This window comes from Lissotriton helveticus, chromosome 8, assembly GCF_964261635.1.
Source record: "Lissotriton helveticus chromosome 8, aLisHel1.1, whole genome shotgun sequence".
Classification (NCBI taxonomy): domain Eukaryota; kingdom Metazoa; phylum Chordata; class Amphibia; order Caudata; family Salamandridae; genus Lissotriton; species Lissotriton helveticus.
The window spans coordinates 459,411,073-459,428,287 of NC_136069.1; the positions used below are offsets into that span (position 1 = coordinate 459,411,073).

A 17,215-nucleotide genomic window follows, 5' to 3' on the forward strand; every position below is an offset into this window, starting at 1 on the left:
GTAAGAAGGGGTAAAGCTAAGCTGAATACCTCAGAGGAATATCTGAGTGTAAAAAATATCAAAAGTAAGGGAAAAAGCAAAAGTAGGGGTGGTAAGGCAGTAGAGGCCAGTATTCAAGTTACCCCCTCACTCAAAACCTATTACAAGGTAATGTTTACCACCACAACCACTACCACTCCCGCCATTAGTGGCCCTCCCCCATCAGCTCAGCCAGCTCAGCTCGCCCAGTCTTTAGAGCACATACAGCCTGCCCCGGCCGCCTTGGCTGAAAACAACAAAGGGTCATTAGTCGGCGGAGCTGCAGAATCTATATGTGCAGATACACCCATAGTCCCAGTTGAGGCAGAGGCAGTGATACACCCAGACATCAGCCTGGTTAACAGGTATTCGGTGTTGGAGGCTAATGGATCGGATGTTATTCAACATGACTCCACAGCAAAAGCCAGAAGTATTGATATAACAGATATATCGCAATCAGGACAGGCATATCATCCTGCCACTTCTGCCACCTTTGATAGCACTGGCGCAGAGTCCAACACCGATAAGCCCGATAAGCCCGCCACAACCGCAGGGAGTTTGGCTGAAATATTGTTAGCCATGAAGGATGAGATTGCTAGCAGGTTCACGGTATCAGAAACCAACCAGGCTGAGATGTCCAATAGATTTTCTATATCTGAAGCTAATCAAGCAGCAATCAAGGCCTCCTGCGACGAGCTAGCCAAGAGGGTGGATGAGGTTACCCTTAGAACCGAGGCAATTGAGTCAGAAATTCCCAAAGTAAAGGAATCCCCGCGCGCCACTGAGGTAGAGGTTACAAAGCTATCTACTCAGAATAAAGAACTAAAGGAGGACATTGAGCGTATGGAAAATTACTCACGCCAAAATAATTTAAGAATTCTGAATGTGCCGGAAGCCATGGAAGGGGGAGACATTAAGGGATTCGTTATATCCTTATTGATGGGGACAGTTTTAAAAGGCGCCTCAGAGGTGGACTTGCTACACGATATACAGAGGGTGCATCGGGCCCCCTACAGAAGAACTCTTGCAAGACAAAAACCCAGAAAGATCTTGGTGAACTTTTTAACCTACTCCATAAAGAAACAGATTTTGTCTTCCGCCTTAAAAGAAGGAACTATACGCTACAACAGCTCCAACCCGTTCAGTTTTCAAATAAGATCTGATATTTCTCACATTACCGCATCAAGACAGTGGGAGCTGGGGAAAAGGCTGGAGGAGCTGAATAGTATAGGCGCTAAGGCACAGCTTAAATTCCCAGCACAGTTAAGAGTGATGTGGAATAACCACATGCATCTGATTAAGACGGGGGAGGAAGCGGACGCCCTAATAGCTAAGATCAGAGATAAACAAGGGGGACAAGGGGGCATGTAGATTAGGAGGGTCTCCTGACACATACATGAAATACAATTATTAGGAATGTCGGAAAAAAGACTCTTAATTAAAATGTGATTAGTAAACATGCTCCATGGAGGGGAGGATGGCTAAATAGGCTTTTGCCTATTAGTAGGCAGGGTTCCTCAGGGATGGGATGGGCACGTAGAATGGGAGGGTGGGGACAGGGGAGGACGGGGGGCACATGGGTGGGGAGCAGTGGGGAAAAAAGGAAAAAAAAGTTGACCTCATCTCAACAATTTGTGTACCACATCGGGTCATGAAGGGCGCCTAACTTTGGTAGAAACCGGGGGAGGAGACAGGCGTGAATATGGGGGGTAGAAGGACCATCTTTGTATCCTGGAATGTCAATGGGTTAAGGTGTGCTCGGAGGCAGAGGTTAATTTTTAAGTATCTTGAACTTTCTACCGCACAAGTATGTATGCTGCAAGAGACACATCTGAGCTACGAAGAAAGCACTTTAATTTTTTCGAAGGTCCCCTGGGTGAAGTGCTTTAGTGCCTCAAAACAGACGTCCCAAAATAGGGGGGTGGCTATTTTGATCAAACATGGAACATCTTGTAATATAAAAAAAACACAATCAGACTCCTCTGGTAGGTGGCTGGCGGCTCAATTGGCATTTGAAAACGTAGAAATACTCTGTGCCTCTTTTTACGGCCCTAATATAGATGATCCAACTTATATCCACAAACTACAAGCTGTGTTGATGTTGGAACCCCCACCATATGTGATCGGCGGAGATTTCAATGTATTACTGGACCCACTCAAAGACAGATCTAATTTGAGTCACTATAAAGGGGCAGTAAAGGTACGTCGAGCTCTAATCAACATGATACACGACTTGGATCTAGTTGATATATGGAGGGGGAAAAAAGGAGACCAGCAGGGTTTTACCTTTTTTAGTAAAAAGCATCACATCTCCTCAAGGATTGACTATATCTTTACTGATAGAGGGTCAATGATCAATCTAGGAGAGAACAGTTCTCCCGAGTCACCTTTCAGACCATGCTCCTATCCAATTAATTTATTTGAGTAAGGAGGCACAGCGGCAAAAGCCAAGGTGGACTGTTCAGGCCCCCACTAAGGAATTCTTCTATCTAAACTCAGATTCCACAACATCAGATATAGTCTGGGATGCATATAAGGCATGGTTAAGGGGGAAACTACATGGAATTATATGCTATAAAAATAGGATTGAAGCTGAGGCATTGAAGGGGGTTGAGGGTAGGATAAGTGGTTTGGAGAAAGAAAGAGACGGTGCCAGTAGTGGGGCCCCGGAGCAATTTACTCAGATTATGAGGAAGTTGGAGGAGACAAGAGCTGAGTACAGAGGAATCTTAGAAGCTAAATGTAGGTCACAGTGGACCACCAGAAGGATGCAGAACTATGAATATGGAGAGAAGGCTGGCCCCCTTTTGGCGTGGAAAGCCAAGACTGATCGCGCCAGGAACGATATAAGGGAACTTATCATTAACACTAACGGCGATACCTCAAATAAGATTGAGGATATGCAGTCCTGTCTTCTCTCCATCTTCTCAGAGCTGTATAGAGAAGATTCAGCTCCCCTGCCGAGCTCGATCCAGTTATTCCTTATGGATAAACAGCTTCCTGTACTCTCAGAAGACAGTAAAAATAAGTTAGAGGCCCCCTTTACCTTGGAGGAGATAGAAGCACAGATTAAGAAATCAAAAAATAATAAGGCGGCAGGCTCAGACGCACTCCCTAGTGAAATATACAAGCTCCTTAATGCGGAGCTATTAGATATCCTGGGGGACACTTTCAACTCAATATACAGCTTAAATGGAAAGGTCCCCAACACATGGAAGGAAGCAATAATTGTATTGATCTTAAAACCGGGCAAGGACCCGAAGAAGGCAGACTCTTATCGTCCAATCTCCCTGCTTAATGCCGATTAGAAGATCTTCATGGGCATTTTGGCAGGGAGATTGGCAAAACTGATCCCGAAGTTAATACATACGGATCAGAAAGGGTTTGTCGCAGGGAGGCACATACAGGAACAGACGCAGCTCTTGATAGGAAATATAGATCTGGCCGTTCAGAAAGCAGAGCCCTTGGCCGTTGTCGCTTTAGACGCGTCCAAGGCCTTTGATAGAGTCTGCTGGGTGTTCCTCTGGGAGGTTTTGAGGGCTATGGGGTTTGGTCCAATTTTCATACATACCCTGCAGAATTGTTATCAGGGTGCCTCTGCTCGAATACTGTTAAACGGGCTCCTCACGGCGAGTTTTAACATCCAGAGAGGAACTAGGCAGGGGTGCCCGATCTCGCCCCTCCTATTTAACCTATATGTGGAGCCCTTGGCGCAGATGTTGAGACTGGATGATACAATCCTTCCATTTAGATCAGAACAATACAGCTCCAAGTTAGCTTTGTATGCCGACGACTTAATACTGTACACAAGCGATCCAAAGGCAGCAATCCCTAGGGTGGAGGAGTGCATGAGTGAGTATGGGTCCTTATCCGGGTTTCTTGTCAATAAGACCAAGACAGAGGTGATGTGTTGGAATTTAGAGTGGTCAGGAAGAGTAAGTGAAGAACTGAGATACCTAGGGATCTGTGTAGTAAAGGAATTGGAGAAGATACCTGAGCTCAATTTAAACAGGGTGTCGAAGGAGATCGATAGTCTCTTCAGTAGATGGAGGAACCTCCCCTTGACTATTTACGGAAAAACCAACTTGGTAAAGATGGTCATTCTACCCAAGCTGACATATCTTTTCTCCTCTGTACCATTAACATTCCATAACAAAAGTTTAATGAAGATCCAGAGTAAGATCGGGAGCTTCATTTGGGGTAATAAGGGAGTCCGCCTGGCGTGAAAAAAATTAAGACGCAGGTTAAAAAAAGGCGGGTTAGCCCTACCTGATGTTAGGTTATATGCTGCAGCTTTTCATTTTAAAAGCATACGGATGCTTCTGGTTAAGCCGGGTGAGTCTGCCTGGGGGAGGTTGCTGGGTGAAATGGTGCGAGTAGTAGGGGGTGGAGACGGCGAGGCTTTTCTGTACAAATTTGGCTCGCCCAGATTTTTCAAGCGGGTGCGCCTGAAGGTATTGAGGGCAGCCTTGGAGTTATGGTATAGACTTAGAAGGTGCTGGGGCATTGGGTACTATTCTGACAATGCCCCGGTTTGGGATGCGCCGGGAACGCCGGACTGCCTACAGGACAGTTTGGCATTGCCGATAAGAAGGGCAGGCATCACAGTCTGGTCTGAACTGTTAGACTCCGGGGGGATACATCCATGGGAGTACCTGAGGGCAAAGATCGGGCCAGGGCTCTCAAGATTCAAATATATACAGCTAACATCTTGGTATGAGGCAGCAAAGGGGGAGATCAGAGGGAATAGAGAGATCGAAGCTTCGTGGCAATCCATCCTCCCAATGAATAAAGTGGTATAATAGTATGTTGGAGATGGAGGACCACGAGATACCCCCCTCAGCGTTGGTATGGGTGGGAACCCCCCTCGGGCAGTCAATAGAGTCATTGTACGAGCCATCCCTATTGACCCTGTACAAATATATTAAGCCCGCTTGTTTAAAGAAAAATCATTTCTTTGTGATCAATAGACTCTATTACACCCCAGCGAAAATCGCAAAGTTCGCCCCAGATCCAGCTCTCAAATGCCCTAGATGTGGAATACCTCTCGCAAGCGACCTACACATATGTTTTGAGTGTCCATCTCTTGAAAAATTTTGGAATGAGGTGGGGGATAACATTCGAGATATTTTTAACATCAACATAGTGATTAACATGCCATTAGTGTTTTTCGGGGATGGTGGCGGCCTCAGTCAAACCCTCCCCCAGAAGGCCAGAGGGCTATTACTTTACTTGATCCTGCTGGCCAGAAGCGAGATGTGCAGGAAGTGGAGGGACCCTTTACCGCCGCAAAGAGGGGATTGGCTCAAGGCTGCATTTTCTATGGCTCGCTTAGATTATGATGGTGCGGAGGACAAGACAATGAACATCTGGCACCGCTTTGTGAACTGGGGTAAGAATCTAAAACTAACTTAATATAAATGGTCCAATGATTACACCAGGGTCCCTTACAAAGATGGGGATCGGTCGGACGACCCAAGCGAGTGCGGTAAGCCGTGGGGCCCACAGACTACGAAGGCGGCTTCATAAGACCCGCAGAGGCTTGAAAGGTGAGATGAGGACAAAAAAAAATAAAAAATGAACAATACATTGCAAAAGAGCCTTTCTTAAAAGTATTACTGTCTGGAATGCTCTGAAAGCAAGGTGGATTGCTTCTAGTTTGAGAATATTTATACAGTAGACCTTGGATTACATGTTCTCCTAGGGGAGATCCCCAGCCAAAGAGGGATGCATTGGCTAGTATGGTCTGAGCTGGATGATCTTGATGGAAAAGGAATGCCTTTGAGCGAGTTTGATTTGTTTAGCCACCACTCTATGGACTGTTTATGATTGCTTAGTCAATGGAATTCTGTGTTCCCAATCTTCTTCATCTTGTGTCCACTGGCCTTCTAAACATTGTTGGAGAGGTCTCATGTAGAGAAGAGCACTGGGTACTAGAGGGATGCGAGAGGACATGGAGCCTAGGAGAGAGGGTACTGTTCTCACTGTTGGATTTGTGGTATGCTGCAACTGAGGGCATTTCCAAAAAATTGAAGAGATTCTTTCCTCCAAAGGAAACACTTTTTCTGTTATGGTGTTAGGAGATGATCCTTGATAAGCTAGTAGTTGAACGGGAGATGTTGTTGACTTTTCCTAGTTTACTTGCAGTCCTCAGTGGCCTAATAATTTGACAGGATAACTGAAATCCTATTTGGCTTCTAGTGCTGTGTGAGCCTTTATTAACAGTCGCCAAAGTATGGGTAGATGAAGATCTTTTTTCTGCATATAAAAGCGGCTACTACAGCTATGCATTTTGAAAAGGTTCTTGGAACAGATTTGAGGCCTAAAGTAAAAATCTTTGTATTGGTAATGCTTTTTTTTTTACCAGAAATCTGAGAAATCTTTTGTTTCTCATCACAATTGGAATATGAAAATAAGAATCCCTCAGCTCTAGAGAGCACATCCAATCTCCTTTCATGAGACGGGAATAGATTTGATGAACAGCCTCAACTTTTGGCATGTGATGTATTGCTGGTCAGCCTCAGATCCAATATAGGTCAGAATTCTTGTTTGGGGCCTTTCTCAGGGACCGGAAAATATCTTAAATAGACATCTTCCCCTCAATTACCGTTTCTATCCCTTGTTTTGGGGGAAGTAATGAAATCTCCAATTTGAACTGTGTTTCCCAATATTGAGGTGCTCTTTTTGGAGGAATTAAGGGAGGCGGAGATTTGAACTGAAGGATGTAGCCGCTCTGTATGATCTGTAAAACTCATTTGTCTGTTGTGACTTCACTTCCAGATGTTTTGATACTCTCCCACACAGGGCCTACCTTAAGGGTGACTTATATGTATAAAAAGGGACAGTTTAGGCATGGCAAAAGGTTTATTTTGCCAAGTCAACATGGTCGCTGGCTCTGAAATGGCAGGCCTGAGACATCGTTAGAGGGCTACTGAAGTGGGAGGCACAAGCAGTGCTGCAAGCCTACTAGTTTGTAAGAAAGGATAAGGGTCATCCTACTCACATGGAACCAGGGTATCAAGTGTGCAACAAGGCCAATTATGTGAGCCACCTATATCTTGAAAACAAGAGATGCATACTCTCTCTCCTTTGGATGGTTCCCCTAGACGTTAATCTTTAATTAAATTGGGATTTGGACGCTACAGATCATATACATAAAAGACTCAGTTTCTTCTCCCTCACAATGTGTGCCCAGCTGGGCATCACGTGAGTACACTTCTCTCCTTCTTTACACCTTGTCTTGAGCCACATTATGACTGGTGTGCACTTCCCACCCTGACAGCAAATAATCTCACTTCAGGTGTCCCACATTGTTAGGTCCTGATGAGACCCCTCATTTGCCTTTGGGATCGAAACGCTGTTGACACGGAATTTAAACAAACCACTTTCCAGCCCTTACTATTGTGTTAAAAGGCTTTGGATATTTTGTTTATAAGTAACTGTGGACGTTTTTGTACAAACTGAAAACCTACTATATTTCACAAATTGTCACCTTTCCCCTCCCTTTTTTTATGTTCTAGTTCACTTAGGACACCGAGCACATTGCTTTTTTTTATTATACTTCACTATAAGAAATGCAAAAATAAGTAAAAACCCTAAAAACTTCAGCTGTATATGTTTTTGATTCTCCCTCCCATAAAAATATATGCCTTTGAGTTTAAGAATTTTCAAATATTTTTCACATGGTCCACAGGAACCGCTGTTCCTTATTGCGCAGGCCTACTAGTAGCATTTAATTTACAGTCCCTGGGCACATGTAGAGCACAGTACTAGGGACTTATAAATAAATTAAATATGCCAATTTGATATGAACAAATGTTACCATGTTTTAGCAGAGAACACATGCATTTTGGCACTGATCGCAGTAGTAAAGTGCTCAGATTGCTAATACCAGCAAAAACGACATCAGAAAAACTGCAGAAGGATGTTATAAAGTTTGAGGGTGACCTTACAGAAAGGGCCATTTTCCAACAAGGACCAAAGAGTACGGATCTGGAGAATGGAAGATTTAACATTTTGAGTTAAACATTTGGTTGAAAGTGGTAAAACTAAGCCAGTCAATACGACGGTATGACAGTAATTAGCAGCTGCCAAATTTGCAGCAACAGCAGTTCTTAAGACTTGATTTCATACAAGTTGTCCTTCATTTAGGATCTCTAGGAAATATGGTTTCTTCTCTTTAGGTAGGATATCTGCAAAATGTTGCAAAGCTTCCCACAGTGCCCTGTCCTATCTCCCTGATTGAGCAGAGTCACTCGCTGTTTTGAGGACTGTGGCAGAACCGCAAATAGTTCTCCCCGTAACATCTATCTTTTTGCTTAATATCTATATTTTTGCTTTCTTGCTCCCTAATGACAGATGTTTCAGGAGCTGAAAATGTTTCTTCTTCACAGCAGAAACAATCGCTGAACCATGTTTAGGTTCTAGTCGGAGATAAAGCGTTATACTTCTTTAGAAGTCTTTGTATTTCAGACTACAAAGTGGCTGGAGAGAGGCATTTTTCTTCTTCCACTTCTGTGAATCCTGGGACTATTGGAAGTATGGGTCTTGGAGAAGCCCTTGACTGAAAAGCCTTGATGATGATAAAGACTCTTATTCATGGGACCTCTATTTGAATGTTTGATGTTGCTGTCCCTCTGGTGGGTACGTCTTGAAACGTTAAAGTATTATCTGGTGAAGTACGTGGGGAAGCAGGAGATGTTGGAATATATGACATTCCTGTGTCATAAAAAGATGGACTTGAAGTTGGAGATCTTCTCCTTTTACCTCTATTAGGAGTAGATGGAAGAGGCGTTGGTTCTGCTGATCTCGGGTTCAAAGGTAGCTTTGGAATTCTGGAGACAAAGGAACCGAAGATGTAAGCCCTCCTTGAGGATATGGTACATTAAGAGGTGGCAATTCTAAAGGATGAACAGGAACCTGTAAAGTGTCTTCTGCTAGGGTGATAGGCTTGGCCGCTTCGAGGTAACAGGCTTTTCTATAGGCTGAAGACCATCTCCTGATGTTATAGATTACATTGATGCTATCTAATTTCACAATTCCGAATGTCTTGACATCATATGCATCGATGTTGACATTCTTGGAGCTGAAGAATAGTATGATGGTGATGCCTCGACGATGAATAGTGGTGTCTCAGAGTCGCTGATATCAGTATTGACAGTGCCACGGTTGATGTAGATGGGGGTCAACCTTGATAGTAAGGATACTGACAAAGAAGAGAAAGTATCTTATGTAAGGGCATCGCCGTTGATCTTTTTGACGGCAAGCATTTTGGTGCCCATAATGTTTACCTCAACCGATGCTCCCTTGGATGGCAAAAGTGTTTTGAAAGGTGATGACGCCTTTTATGCCTTTTTTCTATGCATTGCATTCTGGTTGGGTCCTTTTCATGGGAAGATGCTAGTGCAGTGAAGGAAACTCCCTCTTTCCTCTGTTTCTTCCTTACTCTGCAGCTATGAGTTCCTCCAGCTTCCCTGTCAGGCGAGTTACATCTCTATCTTTGAGGGTTCTTTTTGTCATTTTCTGACAAAAGGAACACTCTTTCACAGAATGTGGGTTAGGCAGACAGACCACACATGGGTCATTTGAGTCCGAAAAAGCTTTTTGTCTCCCACAGGAGGGGTAGTTCACAAAATGTTACGCCATTTTTGTATAAATAATTATCCTGGTGATCAGAGAAGATGGCAAAGTCTTCTACAGATGTTGAGTGGGAAAATATCTTTCCGAAGAAAAAACCTCATGAAAAGGATGGGTTTCTTACCCTGATGTGTTCTGAGATCCAGTCAGCATAAGCAAGAAAAAAGAAATGAGACTGTGAGGCAAACTGTCAGTACACTGTATGGAGGGTAATGGAAGCTGCTAGCTCTTTAAAAGTAACGGTGTATAATATGAGCAGTGAATGCAATTTGATCTGATTGGCACCACTCCCTTCATATGTCTCTGCAGTTACAGCAGGGTGCTATGCTATTTCATTTATTATATGGCACATTTCTACACTAAATGCTGCAATGTGGTTTATTATCAAATGTATACTGCTGTAGGTTTCTGCAGATAAAATCCAGTTTAAGCTGGCCTGTCAAAGACTTATGGAGGTGTCACCACACTGTTCAAGTTGTAGGTGCCTACCTCCAACGTCAGAAGAATATATATATATATAACATCGTAACTCATAGTATACAGGATCATATATATATATATATATATATATATATATATATATATATATATATATATATATATATATATATAGAGAGAGAGAGAGAGAGAGAGAGAGAGAGAGAGAGAGAGAGAGAGAGAGAGAGAGAGAGAGAGAGAGAGAGAGAGAGAGAGAGAGAGAGAGAGAGAGAGAGAGAGAGAGAGAGAGAGAGAGAGAGAGAGAGAGAGAGAGAGAGAGAGAGAGAGAGAGAGAGAGAGAGAGAGAGAGAGAGAGAGAGAGAGAGAGAGAGAGAGCGCGAGAGGTGTTTTGGGGTCACCACACGAAGGCAGGACTATTCTATGTTCATGACTATCAGTGAGAATCCTCTGATGCAGAAATTGTTTCTTCATTTTTGGCATCAACTCTACCTCAAATCTCTATGATGCGTTGAAACGTCTACTGAAGGCCAAAATAAATTACAATCTTTTATTTTCATTTTCAATTGACAGCACAGGACAAGATCTTAATTTTAGTTTACTATATACCTTCATTTATTAAACTTGCACTAGTCTTCACTGGGAGCGATGGGACTGGCTGTAGGTCCATGCTTCTATATGCATGCTATAAGATCCTGTATATTATATGAGTTACGATGTTAATAGACCTTTACATGCATTTATATGGTCTGAGCATTTGAATATTTTCACTTGTCATAAGTTTACATTGGCCATAAAGGGAGGCCTTTATCATGTCGATTCTGCTGTACAATACGTTTTTATTTTTCCTGTGCATGCAACATTGTCACAGGCCTTCAAATGGAAAGGGAATCTTTGTATTTCTGTACTACTCAACTGGAAGGTAAAAACCCTTCCTGCAGAATGACACCGAGACTGCTCAAGTTTCTCCAATAATGATGGTAACAATGTAACATGTACTAAAGCTTCCACAGGCGTCAAATGAAAGCTGTATTTTCATCTAAATGGTGTAATACCCACAACATAGGATTCCTCCAGCTGCATAAAGATGCTAAGGAGGGAAAGGAAAAAATGCCCTCCCTGATAAGGAGGAAATAGATGCGGAGAGGAATATTTCCTGTGGAAACTCAATACTGAATACCACGTGGTCTACAGCAGACAAGTGGGGTGTAGCTTGCAAACAAAGAAGAAGAATAACCTAATGTGGCAATACAAAGAGAGTTTCTAAAACTAACTGATTAGGGATGCATGATGAATAATTTTTGGGTTTTATATTTTATTCACATTAATAATAATCATTACTGCTGAGCTGCCCATTATTATGGTAATAAACGTAAACGTTTGATATATATTAGATATAATAAACACACATTGTTATACATTTAGCTGTATGGGTCTATTGATTCTTAATGGTTCGGAATACAGCTCCTTTATACCATACAAAAGCTTTTCTGGCAGGCCTGTCAAATTCCAGGTATCTGTAGACTGAAGAACAGGATGGCAGATACCCATATGCTTTCCTTCCCTCCGTAAACCAGGCTACTTCCATCCTTCTGGAGACCAGGACAATTTACTGAATGTGAACCTTGAGAAAAAGAGGGTCCACACCATAGGAGGCAGGAGTGTGTCTTGTGAACCTGCAACAGTCACAACTTGCAAATCTTTTGTTATAGTTAAGTACTATTTACCTTCTGGCGCATGAACCACTTTGTGAGATTAAGTGTGTGTAATAGCTAATGCTTTATCACTGTTTGCCCTACTGTTGCTTCGATATTAGTATATAATGATGTCCATGTAGCACCAACTCTACACATTTCTGCTGATTAGAGATTGTTATTTTTAAAAGAGTAACATAATTGAATGGTTTGAACAATCCATTTAATAATTGTTCCCCTGGTAACAGGCTTTCCGAAACATGTAAGACAAAACAAAAAAAATCCTGCTAATTTTGCCAAATAGGTTTTCTCGTTACCATATTGTACATTATGACCCTTCCGATATAAAGGAAGTAACATACTTTCAGAAGCATCATAATTAAAGAAGTAATTACTATCTGGAAATGTCTAGAAAAGTTCAACTTTCTACAATCAATTTGGGTGTGTACAGAACTCCAAATTTTGTGGGAAAAGAAATTGTGACACTAAATAGATATCCAGAAAATACCTAATATTTACTTGCCTAGACACAGTTCCAATCTTAACGCTCAGAGTGTGACGCTAAAAATGTACATTGCTAGAAAAGAAGGCACTCATCCTGATCAAAGTAACCTATATGGAGTAGGAACAGGGGCATGGATTGGTGCATGCCATTAAAAAAAAATGCATAGAAAGTTCGGAGATGACCTCCTAAATTTGCAGCGATCTGTGGCCAGGAAAAGAAATGACATTATGATTTAGAGGGGGCATGATTCTCTGTGATCTACCACATGCATCAGGTACCTTGCCTGATTCACTGTGGCATGTTGTCTCATAATTGATTGCAATGCCTCACTCCATGCAACTTTTGTGTCTTGGGCGGTAAGACGTTTGACTCCGATATGGTCTATCCACTGACAACCATCTGCTGGGTGCTGTTATTGATCTGTTACATGTATACTTCGCTGAAAAATGTTAATTATTAAACAAAGAATGATAATGTCTTAAAGAGGCTATTTGCATTGGTTTAAAAGGAGGTAACATTGTTTTTTCAAAATCTGTGCTGCAGAAGGTACGTATGTGGTGCATACATTCACCTGATGCCCTTGTGAAATGCTTCAGAGGAGTCCAATTAGACCCAAAGAACAGATAGGGAAATTGGCTTGCCCATTTGTGGACGAGTCTTCGGCACAACCATTCAAATCAGAGGCAAAACATTCTTTTTATGTGCTGCTGGCAGTCAATACTAGCTCCTTTTGCAGCATACAGCACGACTTCAATGTTCCAAGTAGGTTGTGAAGGGCCAGTGAACACAGAAGAGGTTTTTAAAAGTGGAGCTATCATACTATCGATCAGTGACCCAAAACCGACTTGCATCAAGTTCCTACAAACACTCCTTCCTAATCATGGTTCAAAAGAGCTGTAGTCGTTGTGCCTAGAGGCACCCAACGTGCTTTTTGCTCTAAAATACCACAGAAAACCTCTCAATCTTAGCATGTTTGTTCCATCTAAACCTACCAAAGCATTCCTAATTTCGAGGGAGTCTGCCCCTTCCTGCGAACACTTTTTGGGAACTAATTTAGTAGTTGGAGACCCCCATCTCGTACAGTACTAGGTTTGAGAAGTTGTTTTCAATTCCATATGTCAAAAGAAAACCCAAGGTTCCTGTTCCTTGACATTGTGACAGTTCGCTTTGAAGATAGGCACCATTAACACTATCCAGCGGGCGGCCTTCACGTGAAACTGGCTCCCCATTGTTTAAGCAGGTACACAAAACTGTATATTTCAAAGGTCACAAAAATGTGTGTCTGCCAAATTCTGTAAAAAAATCATATCTACAATCATCTCCTCTCATGAGAGCCTACATACCATGCTTATTTATATTGAAAGTATTTGAGCATAATGGGCTCAACTTTCAAATGCTAGATGTATCGATCTAAACTGACAGACTTCAAAGAACAAAATGAACTACAGACAACTTAGAGTGTTTTGAAATAAAATAACGTACCTTGCAGTCGAACAACAATGGGTATCCTCAGCTCCAAGTCTTTCACAGCAATTATGATACCCTGTGCAATAACATCGCAACGCATGATGCCGCCAAAAATATTCACCAGAATGGCTTGGACCTGTGAATAAAATCATAATTTTACATTTACGTTATAAATTCACACTGTGCACTTTTATTTAATGAGAAGTCCTTCCAGACCCAGACAAAAAGACAGCATAAGATCATAGGAACAAAGAAGCATGTTGACCTCATTATTTCCATTCTGTAGCCCGTTTCTACCTTCACCCAAGTTCAAGTCCACTGACTGGGCAATTGCATTCAAGGTTGAAAGACAGTGCTTGTTTTAAATGAGCCTTATTGTTTAGCAAGATTGCTGGCCATGAGCTTTTATGAACACAAAGAAGGCAGGGTGACCTGCAGGAGAAGGTGGGGAAGGTTCTGGTGGTTGTGTTTTTGCCAGATGAATATACTTTAACTGTTACTCCCTCTAGCCACTTGAAAACATGAAAAAAAAAACTGTCTTAACTGCCGTAAATGCCAGGCTTAATTACTGCAGCATTTCCGAAAGAAGCGTCTGCAGGCATCCAAAATAATGCAGCTTAATGAAATATTTCGAATGAAATATTTGTATAACGTGCTAAATACACTACTAAGGAGTCCCAGTGCTTAATGAGATGGAATACGCTGTAAATTGGCTGTATCTAAGCAAATAGGCACTTTTTACATTTTTTTCCAGAAAACAGGATAAATACATTCTGACCTACAACTAAAACAGAGATTGTATAACTGAACGCTTCTGTAGAGGGAGCCAGTGCAGAGCCAGAGGAAGTCTGGCAGCACTATTATACATTATCTGAAACAAGTTACTAGAGCTGTGGGAAGGCCAAGACACAAAGTGTTGTAGTAGACCAGGTAGGTGGAAGAGAATCGCTTCCTGCACTACAGACTTCTGGTGCTCATTCAGGATCAGTGGAACAACTCTGGGTAAAAAGACGCAAATGAAAGAGACAAACACATTGTGCAAAAAAGTAAAAAAACTGCAGTTGAATATAAATCCTATTTTTTTGCAGATGTAGCCGAAGCATAAGGTTAAACCTATCTGGACGGCGATCACATGGAAGGTAATCCTCCAAAAAATAGCCAAAGCATGTCTTAGGGAGTCCAAGCAGAAGTCTCACTTCTTCATTCAATTCTGTTTCTTAAAGCTTAAACACACATTTGCATTCAATATATAATAGTTAGATATAATAAAAGACAAATGCTTTATAGGCCCTCTAAGATACTGCTGAATTGATCATCAGCTTTGTGGTACAAATTTGTAGGAATCAAACTATATTTTGCAGCATTTTATTTTACTTGCTTTCTTTAGTTTAACACTGTAACAAGCAATCCCTTCTATGGCTATCCTTTTATGTCACCCCAGCGATATTTCATATCTGGAGGCACTGCCGACCAATCTCCCAAACACTGCCCCGTACACTGGTTGTCCTGATCCTCCAATGAAAAAAAAAACTGTACTTGAATGTCCTCAGCTTCAGGCACCAAGCACAGTCTGTTTGCCATGCTGTTTCTTACCCACACCACCAATGGTGTTCCAAAGATGTGGCAGCTATGGTTTTATGCTGTAATTAGGAGTGAGTACTTGATTCACTACTGTCCCTACCTCGTCAGGGCAATAAAAAACCCTCTAAGAAGCGGTTAATAGACAGTCATCCATTTTTGAATGCTTAAGAGAAAATTAGCATTAAAGAGACAGCTGTAGAGGGGGAAGGGGGAGGGCGGCCGTGGCTAGAGAGGCTACGATGGCGGATTTACTCTAATAAAGCCTCTGCACCACATCCCTTTATCTGGCAATTATCAGCGACATTCGCAAGAGGTTAGGGATTTTCTCTGGGGCAACTCTAGGCATAGAGTCTCCATGAGGAAGTTATATCTTCAGGCTGGACAAGGCGAACTGGCAATGCCTAATTTTCAACACTATTTCTTAGCAGCTCAGCTGCAATGGATAGCCAGATGGCTGGCATCGCAACATCCAACAGACACCACCACTCTGCAACCTCTCATGACCCTTCGTGACTTGCTTCAATTGTTTCACCCATGCGCTAGGCCCAGGAAGGCGGACTCCTTTTTGCTCTCCATAGTGCTCCAAAGCTATCGCAGAAACGTATACATCACTCGTGCTACCACACCGTATGCTCCTGCTATCCCTCTTCTAGGATTACCAAAGGGTGGGTTATATGTCACAGAGGCTGAATTATGTAGGTGGGGACTGTGGACATTCATGACACGGGGGACCTTTTTAGGGATGGTGCCCTAATCCCCTATGCAGATCGTATCTTAGGTGACTGTCTGCCTCCGGGGCAATTCCTAATGCACCGCACACTCAGAGTTTCGCTTTCAGCTGGGTTGGGCAATTTAGCGACAGAACCTCCCACATGCCACCTGTGGCAATATCTACACGTAACGGGCACAGGGAGACGCTTTATATTCTGGTTCGCATCCTCACTCTGCCAGCACACTGCGATATCACTGACTCCCCTGAGACAACACTGGGAGGAAGACCTAGGTCACCCCCGAACGGAGAGGGAATGGAGGGCTATACTAGAAGGCCCTACAAGTGTCCCTTGCAACCAGCGCTTCCAGTAGATCCAATATTTAATACTCCATCGTGCGTACCTTTCTCCCGCTCAGATAAATACGTTTTTTCAGAGGGAGGACTCTGCATGTCCCAGGTGTCGCCTGACCAACGCAGACCTCCTACACATGCTCTGGCATTGCCTTGCCTTAGGGGAGTACTGGAGAGAGGTTGCAGCCGCCTTATCCCACTGCACCAGGCGTATAGCTCCCTTCCATTGGGAAGTGTATATTTTACACCTTTTCAAAAGGAGTAAAAAGCACAAAGCCACTGCAAGATTCTTAGATCTGGGTTTAATCACTGCAAAGCGTCTAATTCCCAAAAGATGGAAAAATCCGGCGGCATCTCAGAGGCTGGCCTGGCACCACTCTATGCTCACTTGGGCCAGGACAGGGGGCATGACACTGCAGAGGGAGGACTTACTGAGACTTCGCAGGTTCCCTACTGCTGCAGATTGGGGGGTATGGTGATTGAATTGCGGGAGTCGGTCATGCCTGCAGCAGACACGCAGAGAAACAGGGAGGTCGCCTCAGCGCCAAGAGGGTGCTCCACTCCCACTAGAACAATGCCTTAAAAGGGGCAGCCTCACACACCTTACACGCTTCGCTGAGTCATGAGGTCTTTAAGCGCTACAAAAGCAGTTCCTTAGTCATCACTACACTTCAGGGCCTTAGGTCATGGGCGGTTACCCCCACTCCCCCAGTCAAGTTATTTTGTCCAAATTATGTTGTACCCTCTTCCCACCATTTATTACTACACACTATCATGCATAATATAGCATCACAATGTGCAGCACCAGGGCTGTGC

At 42.9% G+C, this 17,215-nt stretch overlaps 1 protein-coding gene across 1 annotated transcript in view; it reads right to left on the bottom strand.

The window, feature by feature from the left end:
- SUCLA2 (succinate-CoA ligase ADP-forming subunit beta) overlaps nt 1-17,215 on the bottom strand; it is a 498,521-nt gene that overhangs the window by 54,166 nt on the left and 427,140 nt on the right. The window contains exon 9 of the mRNA XM_078657329.1: nt 13,771-13,891. Coding sequence (XP_078513455.1) covers nt 13,771-13,891 — 121 coding nt within the window. The remainder of the gene's footprint in view (nt 1-13,770; nt 13,892-17,215) is intronic.